The following is a 21132-nucleotide window of genomic DNA, read 5'->3' on the forward strand; positions in this document are numbered from 1 at the left end:
TCAAGCCAGTGTGATTTTCCGAGAGCAGGAGAGGGCACTGGAGCTTTTCTGCTGCTCCTCCAATCACGTATGACCTACAGGTGACCTTCCTCCCCTGCTTCCTTGAACAGAACCCAGTTTGAACCCAGACACCTCTGGACACTCTCGCTTGGGTGCTCCAGCCCAGCAAGCGGAAACAGGCCAGGAGGTTAATCTGTCACTTGCTCTGTGCTCCACTGTGCCCCAGAACACACACACACACCCCTCTCCTTCTAACTGGCCCCCCACCCCCCGCAAACATCCCACCCAGCCTGCCAGCTGTGGGGGGTGGAGGGGAACAATTGGCCAAGTCACTCATCAGCCAGGGCCCAGAAGCCTCAGAGAGAGGGAGTGGGGCCTCATAGATCCTGGACAAAGAGGAGGATGAAAGAGCCAGGAGGTGACCACAGGGGCCAGCAGGTGACTGCAGGTGGAAGAATCAATAAGGGGGAAGGGGAAGGGAGTGTGGACCACAGTCATTCTTGTGGAGCCAGCCAGGCCTGCTGGCTGGTGGATTTCTGGGGCACTTAAGTTGTTTGTTATCCTTGGGTTTCAGATCATAGAGTAAGAGTTATCACCCATTGAGGAAGAACCTCTCACATGTCAGGATTTTACCTACCTTTTCTCTAATCCTCACACCAACCTTGCAAGATTGACTGGCATCAATGTCACCATTTTCATACCAATGAGGAAACCGTATTTTGGAGGTTGAATGACTCGTCTGATATAACATAGCTCAGGTCAATCAATGGCAGAGTCAAGAGCAACCTGAGCCCAAGGCCAGAGGGGCTCAAACTCCCCCAGGCCCCCTCTCAGGACATTCAGGCTCTGGAAATGATTCCAGGTCAGTGGCTTGGAGGCTCAGAAGTAAAGACTGAGTTTTGGCCCCCAGGGAGAGCTGAGCAGGAGCAAGTGCTGGCTTCTGGGCAGCAACTCAGGGCCCTTCCCCAGGACCAGCAGCTCCTCTCAGGCAAAGGCAGGTGCCCAGGAGGCAGGGGCTGCAACTCTAAGCTGCCAGACTCACCATGCCCACAAGAGAGGAGCGCACCTCTCCCTCATTCCCCTTGCTTAGCCAACGCCAGCAGGCACTGCAGACCTCTAAGCTAAAAGCTAAAAGCAGCCAGGGAAGCTGGCACGGCCAAGGGTCCAGGAATCACTCCTTCCCCTCCCATGCCTCTGACGGGGCTCCTGATCCACGCTGACCCCTCAGACCTCCTTGTACCACAGACTCCAGCCCTCACCAGATCCCTCACACCCTTAGTGGGAAACCGCTGGCCTTTGTTCCCTCCCACACCATTCACCACGTGTCCTGTGTTCACAGGAGCCCCAGATTTCCCTCTCCTTTCTCCCTCTCTGGCTCTAATTCTCTATCTCCCATTTATTTGTCCTTCTCTCCCTGATCGGTGGTTCTCACCCTCCCCCGCACCAGCTCCTTGGTCTCTCAGATGCAGCAAACCCCCTCATGTGATGTTTACACAGCCCTAGAGTCAGAAATGCTGAAAAATAAGAGACCTTTTGGGAACCACATTCCAGGAAAATGAGAAGACTGTCACAGCTCAGTGTCACTTTCTCCCCCAGCCTTGCTCCCTCGCCCCCATGGGGAGCAGGGTGTGTGTGTGCACACTAACAGACTGCCTATGACAAACTCCAGGCTTACTTATTAACCCCTGAAGGTCCTACACTCTATTATCTCAGAGAGAACCTTACGAAGACTTGGGTGGCAGACTGGTTGTTACAACTTCTTGTAAATTTTTATAAAGCAGAGAAGAAAGGCTTCCCACCCAAGACCTTGACCCCTGAGCCCAGAGGAAGCAGTGGGGATGCAAAAGCCAGGAGAATGCAGAGGTCGGAGGAACCAGCGTCCTCTTGGGAACCTGTACACAGTGGAGTTGAGGAGTTTCCAAGGACAAACACGGGTTACTCAAGTGTTGTCAGGGGACCCTAGCCTCAGAATCATTGAGGTGTTAGATTATAATGCAGATGACTGGGCCCAAGCCCAGATCCGCTGAATCCAAGGTGAGGGTGGCAGGGACATGCTTAATGGGCCCACCAGGTGAGGCTGAAGCCCACTGACAGGTGATGCAAAGGAAGGTTGACACCATGGTTCTTCCCCTTAGAGATCAGAAAACAAGTCACGGCAGCAGAAAGTAGAGCCTAAAGTAGAGCAGGGGGCTGTCCTGCTGTAGTGAGAGGCCATAGGCTTGGGAGACAGCTGCTCAGGCCTGAGCTAGGACCCCAGGGCCCCTGTTTGCTAACTGCACGACTAGTGCCCAGTGTTCCACCTCCGGTTTCCCACTGAGTAAGTATGGCCAATGACATCTGTGTGGCTTTTCTAGGATTCAATGAGATGAGGATCAAGTAGCCACCACACAAAGGACACTCAACAGTGGCTGTAAACAAAGCAATTACAATGCAAAACCCTGTAAGAGGAAGAGAGAAAGCAGGTTCTTTGAAAAGGTGGACAGCGTTGACAAACCTATAGCAATATAGACCAAGAGAAAAAAGAGAGAAGACTCAAACTACTAGATTCTGAATGAAAGAGGGGGTGTTATTAAGGCCCTCACAGAAATCAAAAGAATTTTAAAAGAATACTATGAACAACTGTATGCCACAAAATTAGATAACTAAGATGAAAAGAAAAAATTCCTAATAAGATACAAACTACCAAAACTGACTCAAGAAGAAATAGAAAATCTGAAGAGACCTACAGGACATACAGAGATTGAATTAGCAATCAAATAACTCCTCACAAGGAGAAGCTCAGGCTCAGATGGCTACACCTGTGAACTGTACCAAACATTTCAAGAGTCAATATCAATTCTGCACAAACTCTTACAAAAAGTGGAAGAGAAGCAAACACTTCCCAACTCATTCTATGAGACTAGTATTACCTTGATACCAAAACCAAATTGATAAATTACAAGACAAACAAAACCAAAGACCAATGTATCTTATGAAATGAGGAGCAAAAACCCTCAACAAAATAAAAAAACAGAACCCAGCAACATACAATGAGAAGAATTAATACTATGACCAAATAGGATTTATCTCAGGAAGGCAAGGTTGTTTTAACAACCAAAAAATCAATTTACATCAATAAATAAATGTCAGTAATAAGATATGGATTTCTGCTCTTGCCACTTCTAGTCAATAATGTATAGTGGGGCCAGCCAAAACAGTTAGGAAATAAATAAACAAGTAAATAAATAAATAAATAAATAGCTGGCATCCAGGTTGGAATGGAAGAAGTAAAACTATCTCTATTGAAAGATGATATGATTTTGTATACAGAAAATGCTAAAGAATCCATTACAAACTATCAGTACTAATAAACAAATTTATCAAGGTTGTAGAATAAATCAAATACAAAAAATCCATCTATGTCTATATGCTGGCAATGAACAATCTGAAAATGAAAGTAAGAAGACAATTTCAGTCCCCACAAAAAATTAATTTTTTAAAAAAATAAATAGTATTCAGTTTTAAAAGAAAGAAAACAATTTCATTTAAAATAACATCAGAAAAAAAGTTAGGAATAAATTTAACAAAAATGTTCAAAACTTATAGTACTCTGAAAGCTACAAAATTGTATTGAAATAAATTAAAGATCTAAATAAATGGAAAGACATCCCATGCTCATAGATCAGAAGACTTGCTACTTTTAAAATATCAAGACTTCCCAAGTTGAGCTACAGATTCACCTTAATCCCCATTAGAATCTTAGCTGGCTGATTTGTAGAAATTGATGGGCAGATATTAAAATTCATATGGAAACTCAAGGGGATACAGAATAGCCAAAAAATCTTTAAAAAGAAAAACAAAGTTAGAAGGTTCACATTTCCCAATTTCAAAACTTACTACAAAGCAACAGTAATTAAAATAGTGTGGTGTTGGTATAGGCTAGACTTATAGATCAGTGAAACAGAATTAAGAGTCTAGAGATAAACTCTTATATCTATGGCCAACATTTTTGCCGAAGTTGCCAAAATCATACCATGAGGAAAGAATAATCTTTTCAACAAATGGTTTTGGGACAATTGGATAGGCACACCTAAAAGAATACATTTTGGCCCTTCACTCATACCATATATAACAAATTAATGCAAAATGGCTAGAAGAACTAATTGTAAAAGCCAAAACTATAAAACTCTTAGAAGAAAACATAAAGGCAAATCTTCATGACCTTGACTTTGGCAATGGATTCTTAGATATGACACCAACAGCAAACATCATAAAAGAAAAAAATGGATAAATTTCACTATCAAAATTTAAAACTTTTGTGCTACAAAGTGAAAAAACAACCAACAGACTGGAGGGACCTCAAATCATATATCTAATAAGGGACTTGTATCCTCAACATTTAAAGAACTCTTACAACTCAATAAAGAAGACAATCTAATTTTTAAAATGGGCAAAGATTCTGAATAGATATTTCTCCAAAAAATATATGCAAATGATCAACAAGCACATGAAAAGATGCTCAACATTATTAGTCATAAGGGAAATCAAATGAAAACCACAGTAAGATACCACTTTATATCCACTAGGATGGCTATACAGTGATCCCTCACTTATCGCAGATATTACATTCTAGATCTCCCCACGATAGGTGAAAACCCGCGAAGTAGGAATCTTACATTTATTTTAGGTTTACTGTACAGTAGCGCAAAATCCCGCGATATAGCAAAAAATCCGCGATAAATAATTAAATATAATATTTTTTAAATCTCGCAATACAGTGAGGCCACGATAAGTGAACTGCGATATAGAGGGAAACTACTGTAATCAAAAAGTCAGATAAGTGTTCATGAGGACATGGAGAAATCAGAACTTTCATATACTGCTAGTGATTATGTAAAATGGTAAAGCTATGTTATAGGCTGAATTGCGTCTCCCCCACCAAAAAAGATAGGTCAAAGTCCAATCCCCAGTACCTCAGGATGTGACCTTATTTGGAAGTAGGGTCTTCAAGTTCATCAAGTTAATCAAGAGGTAAATTAAAATGAGGTCATTATGGTGGGCTTTAATCCAATGCGCCCGGTGTCCTTATAAAAATTTGGACACAGAGACAGACAGACACAGAGAAAAGATGAGTGAGGACACACAGAGAGAAGACCATTTGGAGACAGAGGATTGGAGTGATGCATCTGTAACCCCAAAAACACCCAGGATTGCCAGCAAACCCCCAGAAGATAGGAAGAGTCAAAGAAAGGCTCTGCTATAGTTTTCAGGAGCAGGGTCCTGCCCATGCCATAATTTTGGATTTCTGACCTCCAGAACTGTGAGAGAATAAGTTTCTGTTATCTTAAATCAGGCAGATTATGGTACTTTGTTACAGCATACCTAGAAAACTAATACAAGCTACTATGGAACAGTCTGGCATTTCCTCAGAAAGTTAAACACAGAGTTACCACATGACCCAGTGATTCCACCCAGAGGTACATACCCAAGAGAAGTGAAAACTTACATCAGCACAAAACCTTGTCCATGAATATCCATGACAGTATTATCCATATTAACCAAAAAATGGAACAACCCAAATGGCCATCAGCTAATGAATGAATACACAAAATGTGATATACTCATGCAATGGGATATTATTCAGCCATAAAAGGATATGCCTTGAAAACATTAGAGAAAGTGAAAGAAGCCAATCATAAAGACCATACATTCTATTATTTTATTATTATATGAAATCTCCAGAATAGGGAAATAGGTAGAGACAGAAAGTAGACGAGTGCTTGTTTAGGGCAGGGGCAGGGGTGGGAGAAGGGGCAGAGGGACTGAGGAGTGATAACTGTAGTGGATGGGGTTTTCCTTCAAGGCAATGAAAATGTTCTAATATTGACTGATGATCATCATATAACACAGAATATACTTTTTAAAAACCATCGACTTGAATAAACAAATAAAATAAAATAAATTTTTAAAAAGGCCCTGGCTAGTGTGGCTCTGTGCATTGAATGCCAGCCTGTGAACCAAAGGGTCCCTGGTTTGATTCCCAGTCAGGGCACCTGCCCGGGTTGTGGTCCAGGTCCCTATTTGGAGTCATGTAAGAGGCAACGAATCGATGTATCTCTCCCATGTTTCTCTCCCTCTCTTCCTCCCTCCCTTCCCCTCTCTCTAAAAGTAAATAAATAAAATCTTTCAAATTAAACCATTGAATTGTATGCTTTAAATGGGTGAATTTTATGGTGTGCAATTTATACCTCAATAAAGTTATTACCCCCCTACAAAAAAAAAAGTAAGAAAGGCCCTTGAGCCCAGAAAGCATTGTTACACACTGAGCGCTGTACTCGGTGCTGACCAAGACCGCAAGGACAGAGGTGGGACGCCAGAAGCGGAAGACCAGTGGTTCTCCAATGTGACTGCAAAGGGGACCTACCTGGGAAGCTTTTATTCAAACCAACTTTACTGAGCTATAATTTACATACAATAAATGCATGCCTTTTAAGCATAGAGCCCAAAGAGTTTGAGGAATGTATAAACCTGCATAAACACCACCACAATCAAGACAGAGACCTTTTCTATCACCCAAAAATAGCTCCCTTACATCCTTTTGCCATCCCACCTCCTACCACCATAGTTCCAGGAAATTCCTAATCTGCTTTTTTTGTCATGATCGTTTTGCCTTATGGAGGATTTCATAGAAATGGACTCATCCAGTCCACCTTGGGGCTCTGGCTTCTTTTGCTCAGCACAGTGTTTCTGAGATACATCCACGATGTTGTTAACACTAGTTCATTCCTTTAAATTGTCAAGTGGTATTCCGCTGGACCATTATATCACAATCTGTATGTTTGTCCACCTGTTATGGAATATTTGGGTTTCTCTAGTTTGGGGTTATTGTGAATAAAGCTATTCACTATTTATGTACAAGTCTTTTTGTGGCCGCATTTCCATATCCCTGAGTCGACACTTGGAAGTGGAAGCGCTGGTATACGGCAAGTGTATGTTTAGGTTTTACAGAATGGTCAAACTGTCTTCCGAATGCTTCTACCATCTGACACTCTTACCAGTGCTTACCACTTTTAAAAATCCCAATTAAAAAATAAATAAAAATCCCAATGAGCAGGTCATGCCCCAAACCAATTAAATCAGAATCTCTGGGAAGTAGGACCCAGACACAAAGTCAATTCTAATGTACACACCAGGTCTCAAATGCTGCCATAGACTTCAGGTACCCTGAGGCAAGAAAACAAGCAAAAGGCATATAATCTCCTCACTCTTCCTTGAAAATGGGGAGAGAGAGGTAAAACATATGCTAGAATCCAGTTCTTGACACCAGGCCCTCAGCCAGCTTTGCTGGTCTCATAGATTCTCCCCACCTTTAATGAGTTAGGAGAAGGCAGGAGGAATACAAAATAATAAATATCATTAACTTTTTGACCACTTAATTCTGAGCTTCGCATTTTGGTTGGGTTATCATTCACAGTGCTCACAAGGACACTATAAAATAGGTCCTAGTATAATCCCTATGTTACAAACGAGGAAACTAGGGCTCAGAGAGGTCCAAGGTCACACAGTCAGTTACTGGTGTATCAGGATTTAAACTCAATATTCTGTTTCCAAAGCCAAAGAGCTTAAAGCTGGGCTCAGAGCAATAGATGGGTCCTGGGGCCCTGAACCTCCCCCAACCCGGCCATTCCAGGTAGCAGGAGAATACAACAAGCCCCCAACACAACTGTGAAAGAAGGCTGCAGGTGTGTTTATGAGAGAGCAGGAAAGGTGATGTGTCATGTGACTGAAAGGTGAGGGTTAATTATGGGATTTCCTTTTCTTTCAAGCTTAAATAATGGGATTTAAACCCCTATAGTACAGAGGAGGAGACCAAGTCATTGCTACAGCCTCCTTCCTTCCCCCACCTGGTACTTGGGACAGGGAGGTGCTAGGCCAGGGAAGAGGGTAGGAGAGAGCCAAACAGGTAAGAAGGAGCTGCCCAGAGGCCCAGGGATGGGTGATTGACCTGCCCAGCAGCTGCCTGATCCTTTCATTTAACTCTTATCTGACCTGGGATGGACGAGAATTTTGCTGAAAGGAACTGCTCTTGTCAGCTATTTCAAAACAAGGGACAAATCAGGAATTTAAGAAGTGTTTCTCAAAAATGTGTCTGGGGAGTAGAGGAAATGGTGTGGGCCATGCAATTACTCCCTGTTATCTCTACATTTTTGGAACTCTAAAATGACTCTAAAAGTCTCCTTTAAAAATAATAAATAAATGCATACATAAATAAAATGTGCCTGGAGACTGCAGAATCACACAGCAGGGGCGTGAGGAAAAAAGACAAACAGGAGAAAATCTGCTATGTATGTACACACGGCATGTGCTACCATAAAGTGGAAGACAAATCCTGGGCCATTCATTTTAAATCCCCAACAGAAGAGAGAAACAAGTGGGGACAGAGAAGAACCTGTGTGACATAAGGGTGGGGACTAAGGGAGGCTTAGAATGAGCTTCCTTTGAGAGATGTTGGAAGAGAGCTGGGAGTGGGGTTTCCATGAACTGGGGTGAGTTTCCAGGGCCTGTCCGAGCCCCTCCTTTCCGTGGGTCTCTGTTGCTGTCACAGGCTCTCATTCTCTCTGTCTCAGCTGCTCTCCACCCATTTATCCCAGGGCAGTGCCAGGATTGTGTAGAAGGCCACTGTGCCCAGATGTCCTTAGCCAAGGTGGTTACCCTCCCGGGACCTCAATCGGGACCTATTAAGCGGGGTTCCCCTGAGCGCTGCCCACCTCACAAAACTGAGAAGGTGATGGGGAATGTTGTGTGTATTACACTTCTGTGTAGACGCAGGTGACTCACTAGTCAGAGCAAGTCTGTTCCTAACAGCCCAGAAGTGGAAATAACCCAAAGAGCAATCAACAGTGGAACGGATAAATAAATTGTGGTTGATTCAACACAGGGAATACAGCAGAGCAATAAAAAAGAATGAAGCACTGCTACCCACATGAACACAGATGAGCCTCCCAGACATAATGTTGAGTGAAATAAGCCAGACGCAAGAGTCAACATTCTGTATGATTCAATTTATATGAAATTCAAAAAGAGGCAAAACTAATCTCTGATGGTACGAGCAAGAATAACAATCACCTTTGGGGAATGTTGACCTGAAGGGGAGCACATAGGCCGCTTCTGGGGCGCTAGAAATGTTCTAGATCCTGATCTGGTTCATGTATATGTACCAACTGATCAATTTTTGTACTCGAAGCATGTGAGTTATAACCCAACTAGAAAATGTACATCCCTAGAATTACTGTTTGGAGCGTCTCTTTGTCAGGACATAGAAGGGCTTTTGGGAAGGGAATTAAAAAGTGGTTTTGCTGTTTCTCCTCTTTCCTGCTCTTATCTGTCCCCCCTTCCCACCCATCTCTCCCTAAATAAAAACCTCTTTTTTTTCTCAATTTTCTTTATTGCCTTCCTTTACTCCTTTGTTAGAACCTCTACTATGGACCAGGCCCTATTCTAGAAGCTGAGGATGCAACATATCTCTCTTCCCTTATTTGTGAAATAAACATGTATTTAACATCTACTCTGAGCTGAGCACTGAGGCCCCTCTTCTACTAGCACTGAGCATTTTCTCTCAAGCAGGTCTAAGTGGCAAGGAACTAGGCACAGACTATCTGGGCTCCTTTCCAGTCTTCACCTGTGATTCCAGAAAAGGAGAAAGGTACCTACTGTATGTAGGTGTGCATTTAATCCTCCGTAACCCAGCTCACAGAGCTGGAAGGCAGCAGGAGTGGAGTTCAAGCCCAGATATGTCTTGATCCCCATCCCACCCCCATGGCCTCCCAGGAGCCAGGTCAGCCTAGCACTCTCTCCGGGCCTGTGTGGCTGACAGTCTCTAACAGGGCACCCATTGATTCTTGCCTCCAGGTATTTACATCCTTATATAGTCCCCTCCCATATGCAATGGGCATTACCTGCGTAACCCATAGGACATTGTAGAAATAACAGGCTAGCAAATAAAAGATATTATGGCTTCCACCTTGCGCTTTGTTGAATCACCCACTCTGAAGCCAGCCACCATGTTGTAAGGACACTCAAGCAGCCGTATGGAGAGGTCTGTGTGGCAAAAAGCTGAGACCTTCCACCAAGAGCCAGCCCCAACCTGTCAGTCACATGAATAAACCACCTTGAAAGTGGATGCTCCAGCCCCAATCAGGCCTTCAAATGACTACAGGCCAGCTGACATCTTGACTATTACTCCTCAAGACTCCAGGCCAGAACCTCCAGCTAAGCTGCTCCCAAATTTCTGAGGCACAGAAACTGTATGAGATAATAAACATTTGTTGCTGCTTTAAATTACTAATTTGGGGATACTTTGTTACATTGTATTGCTACATATAATTAACATAGCGGCTCTGCAAGCCATGAGTTCATGCTGTAGGAACAGTCTAGAAGGTGATAGGAAGGCATTCAGAACCAACCACTTACTGGAGGGGTGGCCAAGGCAGGCTGAATTTGAGAGGACAAGAGAGGACCAACCTCAGCAAGAAATCTCCAGCGTGTGGAAGAAGAACTGTGAAATAAGAGACCAAGCAAAGCCGAAATCCTGGCGCCTTCTTCCTAGAAATTTCTCACACACTTCATCTATCTCAGTACAATAAATGGAACCACGTGCACTCAGTTACTCTGGCCAAAAACCTGGGAGACATCCTTGAGCCCATTCTCTTTCTCACACCCAACATCCCATCCATCAGCCTGGCTCTGGCCTTTACCCCAGAATGCATCCCAGACCTGGCCCCTTCTCACAGTCTTTTCTGAGAGCGCCGTGGACTAAGCCACCAGCCTCTCTCACTTGGGCAACATCGATGGCCTCTTGGCCCATCTCCCAGTGCCTGCTCAAGGCCAGAGTGGCCTTTTCAAAGGGGAGATCAACAGAGCATGTCACTCAAAACCGCTCTACTGCTCACTACTCTCCACCACACGTTTTCTTTCAAGCCTGCCAAGCTCATCTCACCTCAGGGCCTTTGCACTTGTTCTTTTCATCTCTCAGATCATCATGTAACATCAGTTGGGTGTCATCTTACACAATATCTCTTCTGGGAAGTTTTCCTGGGCCACCAAAGCCTAATCCCTCTCTAACCCACTGCTCTTAATTCATTTCCTCGCATGATTTACTTGCCTATTTATTCTCTATCTCCCTATGAGAATATCAGTCCCATGAGGGTGACGGCCTTATCTGTCTTGTTCACCTTAGAACAGTGTCTGGCACACAAAAAGAGCTCAGGAAACATTTGTTTAATGAGTTCTGTCTTGATTGAGGTAGGGGGATGGAGGAGAGGACCTCCAAGTTGACCTGGTTATAAAATGCAGAGGACAGAGCTCTGCTGTGTACTCTGGGGCTCACATCGCCTTTCCCAGCAAGAGGAAAAGGCAGGCCAGTAGTAAGAGTTGTGGTTTACGGGGAGACCTGCCAGCGGGGTGGGGCTCACACCACCAGTGGGTCGCATTTCCTATAGAGGAAAATCCTATAACAAGCCCTACCTGTCTGTCCAGCCACTGCCCTGCCAGTCCACCTTTCCCCTCCCAGCTGGCCTTGCCTGGGCAGAGCAGTACTGCTGTAGCCTGGTGTATCCTGAGCCCCAACATGTGTCAGAATTGCTAGGCAGGCTACCTCCCCTTCAGAAGTCACCTTCAGCACCCCTCTGTCTCCACACAGGACGTGACTGTACAACAAGAGGCCAACTCCATCATACCTCTAGGCGTCTTCGGACACCTCATTGGCCCTACTCAGGCCTTTCACTGCCCCTTATCCTTTCTAACTGTATCCACTGCAAGAGATGGGAGGCAAGGGGGGAGGGGCAGGTGAGAATCCAAAAATGGCTGCTGGGACAATTAGAAGAAAGTGTAAAGGCCCAGGGACAGAGATGAGTGAGGAATTACATCACAATACCTTGCGAAAATCATTCAACCTATGGGTGCCTCAGTTTCCTTATCTGTAAAACTACAGAGCGTTCCGCCTCTTTTATGCTCCGAAGGAATTAAAAGAATGAAATCAGATAATGCATTGAAGTACTTTCTAAGGCCTAGGGCACTGTACAAATGTTTGTTGTTAAGAAGAGAAACCAGTGCAGCAAGGGGGGTAAGGAGCGAGTCAACTGGGAAGAAGCAAGAACACCAGAAGGTTCTGGGGTAAAGGGTGGAAAAACTCTGCTTGGATGAGGAGAACAAGGAGGGAGATGGAGACAGAAGCAGAAACGCAGTCCCCACTTAAGGAAAAAAAAGCTCAGGGGGTCAGAAAGCCGGAAGATGAGGAAAAGGCAGAAACTGTACAGATGTGCCTGCTGTGGGCCAGGCGCTCTGCTAGGAGAACCCACCAACCTGGAGTTTACAGGTAGGGAGCTGCCCCCAGCAAGGCTGTGTACTTTGCCTGAGAAGGTCACCCAGAAAGAAGCAGATTCCCTTGCAGACCTGCCTGCTCCATCAGCACCATTCTCCATGGTAACACTTGGCCCTCGGAGCTCCCACGTGATAATAATCCATGGCTATGTTTCTGAGCGCCTACCGCATGTGTCAGATACTGTGCTGGGATATGCACACATGTTATCCCATCTCATCCTCATAACAGCCTTTTCCTATTCTTGTATCCTTGAGGATGAAAAGGGGGCTCAGAGAGGTTACATGACTCGCCCAAGGTCACCCAGCTCATAAGAGGCAGAGCATGAGATGTGCCATATACTGCACCTCAGCTGCTTCATGCTCCCTTTTGAAGCACCCCCCTTCCCCCCCACCTCCCCCCTGCTTTCCATTCAATGAACTCCTTTCAGAAAGAGCAAGTGTGAACTCAAAGGTCGGGATCAGAGGGCAGGGGGGACATAAGCAGTAACAAGGACAGGGCAGAGATTGGCTGCATGTCAAAGGTTAAGGCCAAGTATTTCCACCTCCAGAGCTGATGGATTATTTCAGAATTTCCTTCTGAAACACTGATGGGGAAACTGAGGAACAGAGTGGGACCTGGCCAATAAAGAGAAGAAGATGATCGTTCAAGAGGCTCCAGGACCAGCGCGACACTGACCTCCGACCCTTTTCCACCTCACCCTCACTTCCCCTACCTATCCCCTTTGCCCTCCAGTCCAGTGGTTGTGGCCCCAGCCCAAGTTTTTCTAAACTGCCTAAATTGGGCCAACCAGTGCTCTGCGTGGCTTGCAGAATAATTGAAATGCATCCCCTCCCCCTCAACACCCCTACCCCCATTGAGAACTAGGGGAAATACCTTCAAAGGCCCCTCTCTTGGAGCTCAGTCCCCACCAGCCACCTCCAGTAGCCGCAAGACTGTGCGCTGCGCACCCCACCCGGATTCTTCTGGATCCCCGACGCCACCCCCAGGCCCTCGGCCCTCGCCTTCACCTTGACCTGAGCCCGCTCGGGCCCTAAAGCTTTGCATAAACAAAGAGAGGAGGAGGGGACGACCCCGCCCCACTGACGCCCCCGCTGCAATCTCAGGACCCCAGCCGTCCTGTCCCTAAGCAACCCCCCCACCCCCGCGGGGCCAGCTGGCCCGCGAGGCCCCTTACCTTGGCTTGGCATTTCCGATGACAGGAGAAGCTGCAGACTGCAAGAGGGCGAGACACAGAAAGAAAGTTTAGCCGCGAGGTATGAAATGGAAACTCCGGCGAAATCTCCTCCCACCCCGCCCGCAATCGCGCTCGGGAGGGAAGGAGGGACGCAGGGAGGAGGGGGCGGAGGGGCGGAGAGGGGCAGCTGCCGCAGCTCCCCCGGGCCTGCAGGCGGGAATACCCGGGACTGCCGACCCCTGGCCGGGCAAACACTGAGCCCCCAGGACCAGAGCCCCTCGGGCGCGCGGGAAGGTAGGAGGAGCAGGGGGAGGGGTGGGGACCTGGTCCCCTGCTGGATTCTTGCCACCGGTTGAGGTGGCCCGCACCCAGGCCCCAGCCGCCAAATGCGCCAAGGAATAAGGGGCCTTCTCCCCTTACACATACGAAGCAGGCAGCGGGCACAGAGGAACCACCATCCCAACTCACTCTCCGAGAGTCACACGGACCCAATTCATGGTGCAGAAGGAGACCCGTGAACACACACACATACACTTTTACACCCGTACACACACACACACACACACACACTCATAACCACTTACGCCAATACACACAGCCATACGTGCACACATAACCATACACACTTAGAGCCTCACACATGCACACCCGTGCCCAAGGAGAAACCTCTGACTGGAGGGAGGCGAGGGAATCAATACACACAGTTTTCATCGCAGACCCTCAGAGTGCAGTTGGACACAGACGTGTGGACAGATGCTCACACAGATTCAGAAGCGTTCACGTACATGACTTGAAACATGCACACACACACACATACATACACACATAGGATTTGCTCCTACCTCTCACTACCAGAAGCTGGAATCAAATTTCCAAGGGGTTCCCTCAGCTTGGAATGTCCTAGCCCTGCCCACCCTTGGCTCTCCACCCAGGGGCTTGGTGGTCCCTCCCCACCAGGTCCCAGAAATAGGGTGAAGAGTCCCTGAGCTGAGCTTCTGCACTGACTTGGCCTAATTGGCTGCCCAGTACCTACTGAGGCAGGTGGGTTGAGGGCACTGAGGAGGGGGAGACAGGAGAGCTGCCCTGACCCCAAACCTGGGATTGCCACAGCCCCTGGCCACAGCCAGCTGTCCTGGCCTCTTGGATCCACAGTCCCCCCCAATCCCCTTTCCAGTTTTGAGCCAACCTGATTCTTAGCAGAACGCAGAAAAGACTGAGGCACAGATGACTTCTGGTTTATCTGTGGGAAGGGAGTTGGGAAAAGCTGGGAGGCACATTGGATGGAGTCTGGGATGTAACCTTGGCCACTAGCTCTACCCTGGGACCTTGTTCTCCCCAAACCTAGTTCTGGCCCCAGCTCAGACCTGTGACTCAGCCAGTGCTGAGCCAGGCTTTCCGACCCCACCAGCCAGCCCAGCTCAGGGACTTCTCCACCCCTGGCCACGTCAGGACATACCCACCCATGGCCACCCAAGTCATGCCCATCTGGCTAGCTTTTCTGCTTCTCTCTCTCTCCCCCCCTACGCCCACTATCCCAGGTGGCAACTCCCCTCTAGGCAGTGTTTCCACTCTGACACCAGCAGCCCCACCCCCCACGCCTTCCCTTCTGCTGGTGGAATGTGGACTTGCCAAGCTTCAGGCCTTGTGGCCTGAGCTCCAAAGGCCCTCCCAGCCTCCCAGCCTCCCAGCCAGGAGGGTTCCCCACTGGGTCACTGCCTCCAAACTAAGGGGCCTTTTCTCTTCCTCCTCTAATCAAACCCCACACCCTCCAGAATAAGCCCTGGACTCTCTTCTCAAGGCCTCATCCACTATAGAACACATTTCCCACCGCCTCCTTGGGCTCCTTCAAGGGAAGGATCTCTTTCATTCCTCTCTCTCCTCTCTCTCTCTCTCTCTCTCTCTCTCTCTCTCTCTCTCTCTCTCTCTCTCTCTCTCTCCCTCTCTCTCTCTTTCCCTCCTCTCTCTCTCTCTCTCTCTCTCTCTCTCTCTCTCTCTCTCTCTCTCTCTCTTTCCCTCCCTCCCTCACACACACACACACACTCACACCACACAGTGCCTGGTACACAGCAGAGGCTTAGATATTGGCTCAGTTGGACCTGACTGAAAGTCTCCCCTGGAGTTTATGTGCACCCCCATTTAATCATGTCCACCACCACACTTTTCCTGAGAAACAACGCTCCCCCCCAACATCTCATATTCAACCACAAAGGCATCCCAAAGTGTCCCTTCTGGGCCTCCCAACCTCAGTCTAGGAGCACAGTGGGAGCCAGGACTCCATCTTCCTCTAGCATGCTTCTGACAATTCCCAAAGCACTAAGCTCTTTCCTGCCGCAGGGCCTTTGTACTTACTGTTCTAGCTGCCTGGATTGCTCTCCTTCAGCCCAGCTCTCCCTTGTTCACCAAGTCAAATCCTTCTACTTCTGGAAGCCTCTGAAAGTCATCTCCTCAAAGAGGCTTTCCCTGGCCACCCAAATTACAGTAGGTTTCCCATTATTCTTTATCTGCAGCACCCTGGTCATTTCTTAGCACAGCTCACAACCTGAAGTCCTTCAGGGTCATTCCTTTTCACATGTATATAGTACATCTCCCCACACTAGACTCGTGAGGGCAAGAGCATGCCTGTCTCATTCACACCATATCCCCAGTAGCTAGACCAGTGTCTGTCCCAGGCCCACAGCAGCAAATAGCATCTTTGTGGAAATGAGCAAAAGTTCCACACTCTAGGTAGACCAGCCATGTGGACACACAGCTGAGTAGCGTCTTTGTGGGAACAGCAAGAAGGTGCTTTTTCTCCATTTGGACCCAGCCTTATACCCAGGTTCATGGTTTGGTGACCAAAGCATGGGCTGATTCCAGGGCTCTCTTCTGTAGACGCCTTTGGCATCGAGTGGCCTGTGTGACCATACAGGGCAGCCCAGCCTGTCACACAGTGGGCAAACACTCAACAAATGCCCCTGAATGGAGGGCAGATGAAGAAATCATTGGGCAATGCAGTACAATGGGATGAGTCCTCTCTGCATGCTGGAATGCAGAACTTGTCCTTCAAGCAGAGAATGAAAAAAGACCTCCCCCAGCCCAAAAGACAGAAGCTCAGCAAACTGAACTCAAGTGGCAGGTGTGGCCCAGCCCTGGAGGATAGATTTTTACACCTTCAGAAGCACCTGTCCCCAACACCCAGGAGGCTCTCTTGCCATGGGTCCCCTCCAGGGAAGGCACCTTCACATCTTAGTCACCTTTCTCAGGTCTTCTCTCATAGAGCATTTTCCTGTTGCAATCTGAAACTTGGCCTTGCCATACTGCACATTCAGATGTGTCACAGAAAGGGAAACCATGGCAGCCCACCCCCAAGGTAGCCCTAGTGTGTCTCGCCTCCTGGTACGCACACCCGTCTGTAGTGCCCTCCCATGATGAACAGGGCTGTTTGTGTCCCCAGTCGGCTATTGCAGAAATGATGACGTGTGACTTCTGAGGCTGTCATCAAAGGCATTGTGGGCTTCAGCCTTCATCTCTTGGATCACTTGCTCTGGGGGAAGCCAGTTATCACGTCAGGAGGACACGCAAGCAGCCACATGGAGACGGCTATGTGGTGGACAGCTGAGGCCTCCTGCCACCAGCCAGCGCCAACTTGGTTGGCACGTGACAGAGCCCCCTTGGAAGTGACCCCCAGCTGCAGCCAGGCCCTCAGGTGATTGCAGCCCCAGCTGACAGCTTGACTGCAACTTGATGAGAGACCCAGAGTCCAAACCCCTCAGCTAAGGCACTCATGCACCCCTGACTCAGAGAAACCACATGAGGGAATTACCTTGTATTTTATTTAAACTGCTAAATTTGGGGGTTGCTAATACGGATAACTAATGCATAAACCAGAGCACAGGATCCCTCAGAAAGCAAGGGGACAAAAGGGGATGCTGGGAACTAAGGACAGAGATCACCTTGTGGAGCCTTCCCTGCTCCCTGGGTACGGGCAGCTCCTTTCTGTCGCTCCTTCTTCCCTTTCCTCACCCTACCAACCAGCTAGTCATCATGGCCCAGAAAGCAACTGCAAAGATGCTGTTGAATCTCAGCCTTCGTCCCCAGCGCACCGCCCCTGCACTAGTTCAGACCAATTATCCTTCCACCAGTCCTGTCTCCCTTCAATCCACAGTCACAGACCATTCTCAAGCTCAAATTGATCATCTCACCCACGTTTAGAAGCCTCCGTTCAGCTCCTCAGCATACCTGTAGGGCCCTACATCGCCTGGTCTTGGCTCCACCTCTAGCTGCTGCACCAAAAGAGATCTGTTCCTGCCATACCAAGTTCCCCAACTGAACTTTAAGCCTGCGAAGAGAAGGTCTGGAATGGCGAACTCATAAACATCCTTCAAGGCCCCATCCAAAATGTCCCTCTCTGGATAGTCAGGCATTCAAAAATGGTCCCTCCCTCCTCTGTGCTCCCATCATCCTCAGCTTACACCCCTTGGAAAACTCTTGGCACATGGAAGGACTAAGTAATCCTTTATGATTTGTTCTCCCTCACATCCAACTGCTTCTCTAAGGCAGAAAGAGAGATTCTGTTCAACTTTGCAGCTTCCCCTAGTTCAGGGTCTGACATACAGGTGGGACTCAATAAATATGCAGTACATTTCAAACTGGAAGGATTCTCTCCAGTCCAGTCCCCTGAGACTAGAGCTCACATTCTGGGGCAATGCAGCAGGGACCGATGAGGGAGTAAGCCCCACTCTTCATTCAGCTCTAGCCCCTGTTGGGAGAGGGCAAGTAAGGACCACGGTCAGTGCTTCCCAAGTGCTTTGGTACAAACACCACTTATGCTCAAGCCTGGTAAAGAGGTGGGGGGGCTAAGCAGGCTAATTAATCCTTCATCCACTCATCCACTGGTCCTGCTCTCCATCTGCCCACGTACCTACTGGCTGTGTAGACTGGCTCTCAGCTCAGATGCAGGTCACGCACCTGCTCTGTGATCTATTTTACCACCCTGAGCCTCCATCTATACAATGGGGGTCAGAATAGCCTCTACTGCACAGGGTGGTTGTGAGAATCACATGAGTTAATGTGTGTGTTTGTCCCAGAGGAGTTCGCTGTTAGCAGCGGCATCTTCATCACGTTCATTGTCAGCACTGTTATCACACAGAAGAGCCCCCATCTCCTAGTCAGGAGACCTGGGTGCCAGTCCTGACTGCTACACGAAGCTGGGTGACCCGGAAGCAAGTCCGTCCCCGTCTCTGGGTCTCAGACTCCAGCTCAGAAAATAAGACGCTCAAAAGGCACCTACACCTACACCCTTGTCTTCCTTCAGCTGGCTCAAGGTTTAAACACAGAGACTTATCGTCTCGGTTGGAATGCCTTTGGCAGAGCAGCTCTCCAGATCACTGGGGTCCCCACCACGCCCTGCTGTCTCACACTCATCTGCCTGCATCACCCCTGCAGGCTCTTGCATTCCCACCCCTGGAACAGATGATGGGCTCCACACCCTCTTCCAGCTGTGCGATCCTGTGCTCACCCCAGTCAGTCTCTCCATCACAGTCACTGCCTCCCTCCTCCCCTCTCCAACCAAGAAAGGGGGACACTCAGGTTCCAACTCTGAAAACACCCCAAATACTACTAAGCAAACCCTGGTCTATGCATGACAAGCTACCATTTTTCATCCAGTAGAAGCAAAAGGGCAGGGAAAGCCTAATCGCCCCTTCTGGCGTCCCTTAGATGGCTGAGTCCTCGCTAGACACACATTTCAAGGTCAGCCCTACCTGAGTAGACCATGGCCACCTCCAGCTCTGAAGGAAGGTGGTAGCCACTCAAGAGAGTGACCCTGCAAGATGAAGCCCCCAAAGAGCGACCCTGTCAAACCAAAGCTCCATGGAGCCTTGGGAGCCCCATCTCCACCCATGGGTGTCAACACTGCCCCATATAGCAGAGCACAGCAGGTGGCCTGAGAGGGCGCTGAGAGCCCCATAGTGGAGAGGGGTCCGTAGAAAACCTGTTGGGCAGAGAACTCACCCCTCCAACCCCAACTGTTTGGTCAGCTTCTGCCCCTCTATGCTTCACATACTCTGTCCTGGAGTGGCTTCCTGCCTCTCGGGAACACAGGAAGCCAACATTGTTGGGATCTAAATGGCCTTTTCCTCCTGGCCTCGGGTCGGAAAATGAGCACAGAGCCTCCCTGTGCACCTGACCCTGGAGATAAAGGCCCACACTCCCAGCCCACCTCAGCTCCTTCCCTGGCTGCCCACCTGCCCACAGGACCTCACAGCCCTGCCCTGCCCTGCCTTGCCCTTCACGGCCTGGCCAGGACGTGTGTATGAGTTTATATCATGTGTCAACTTGGCTAGGCTGTGGTACCAGATATTTGTTCAATGTTATTCTAGATGTTTCTGTGAAGGGTTTCTTGTTTTGTTTTGTTTTGTTTTTGGATAAGATTAGCATTTAAATCAGCAGACTTTGAGTAAAGCTATTACATTCTATATGTAGGTGGGCCTTGTTCAATCAGTTGAGGGCCTGTATATAACCAAGACTAATCTCCCCAAGCAAGACAGAATTCTGCCAGCAGACTGTTTTGTTGTTGCTGTTTTTAACAATCTGCCTTTGGACTTGAATGGCCACTCTTCCCTGGATCCCCAGCCTAATGGCCTACCTGCAGATTTTGGGTTTGCCAAGCCTCCAGAGTTGCATGAGCCAATTTCTTATCATAAATATCAGCTATCCATCCAGCCATCCACACGACCCATTGGTTCTGTTTCTCTGGAGAACCCTGACTATTACAAGGAGTCTCAGGGGTGTGGGCATGGTGTGGTTCTGACATTGGAGCAAGAAGAAACATTCAGGTCATCCGATCCAATCATTTGCAAACTTTTATTTTTGCAGCCTAACTCTCACGCAGATGAACTCTTGTGTAGAATCTCAGTGATACTGGTTAATATTTACTTAATGCTTGTTATATGCCAGGCTCTGTTCTGAGCATGTTGTGTCTATTACCTCACTTAATGCCTGCAGTTACCCGGGGAAGGAGGTTTGCTGAGTGTCTCATGTTAAAAGCGAGGTAATCAAGGCTCAGAGAGGTGAAGCAATCTGCCTAAATCCTCACTAGTAAGGGGCAAAGCTGAGGTTTTAATCCAGGATGCCCGAGCCAAGTGCAAGACCACCACACCATCCTGCCTCTGGATATATTGAACTCCTAAAACCAGAGCTGCTTTGGTGGAAGCATGCAGGAGTTTCAAGGCCCCAGCCCCATAAGCCTTTCCCTGGATTTCCCCCTATTCCTACCCACTCAGGCCTCTAAAGCAGTGCCAAAGAACCTCACAGCTTCTTTGAAACTCCCTTTAGAACCTCTGCTCCAGTCCAGCTCCTCATTTAAAGAAATGGAAAAGCCAGGCCCAGACAGGTTAAGTATCTCACCCAGGGTCACACAGCAAGGCTGCCTCTGATGACTCCAAGGAGGTCCTCAGACACAGGAGAATCTGGGGTCCCCAGTGAAGTAACCCAGGAGAAAGGTCCTGACACCAAGTTTCTCCAAATCTAGCCAGTGAGGGCTTCTGAGTAGGCTTGTGCCATTAAGGGTTGGATTGTCTTCCTCAGGTGCTTCCCACTTTGCGGAAACCACCCCCACCTT

The 21132-nt window shown here is 48.0% G+C and overlaps 1 protein-coding gene across 1 annotated transcript in view; it reads right to left on the reverse strand.

Moving 5' to 3' along the window:
* Window positions 1-21132, reverse strand: part of TNS1 (tensin 1) — a 215614-nt gene that overhangs the window by 147347 nt on the left and 47135 nt on the right. Inside the window, exon 3 of the mRNA XM_090283637.1 lies at window positions 13533-13570. Coding sequence (XP_090139763.1) covers window positions 13533-13570 — 38 coding nt within the window. The remainder of the gene's footprint in view (window positions 1-13532; window positions 13571-21132) is intronic.

The sequence above is a fragment of the Furipterus horrens genome, unplaced genomic scaffold, assembly GCF_987537825.1.
Source record: "Furipterus horrens unplaced genomic scaffold, mFurHor1.1.pri manual_scaffold_1, whole genome shotgun sequence".
Lineage (NCBI taxonomy): Eukaryota > Metazoa > Chordata > Mammalia > Chiroptera > Furipteridae > Furipterus > Furipterus horrens.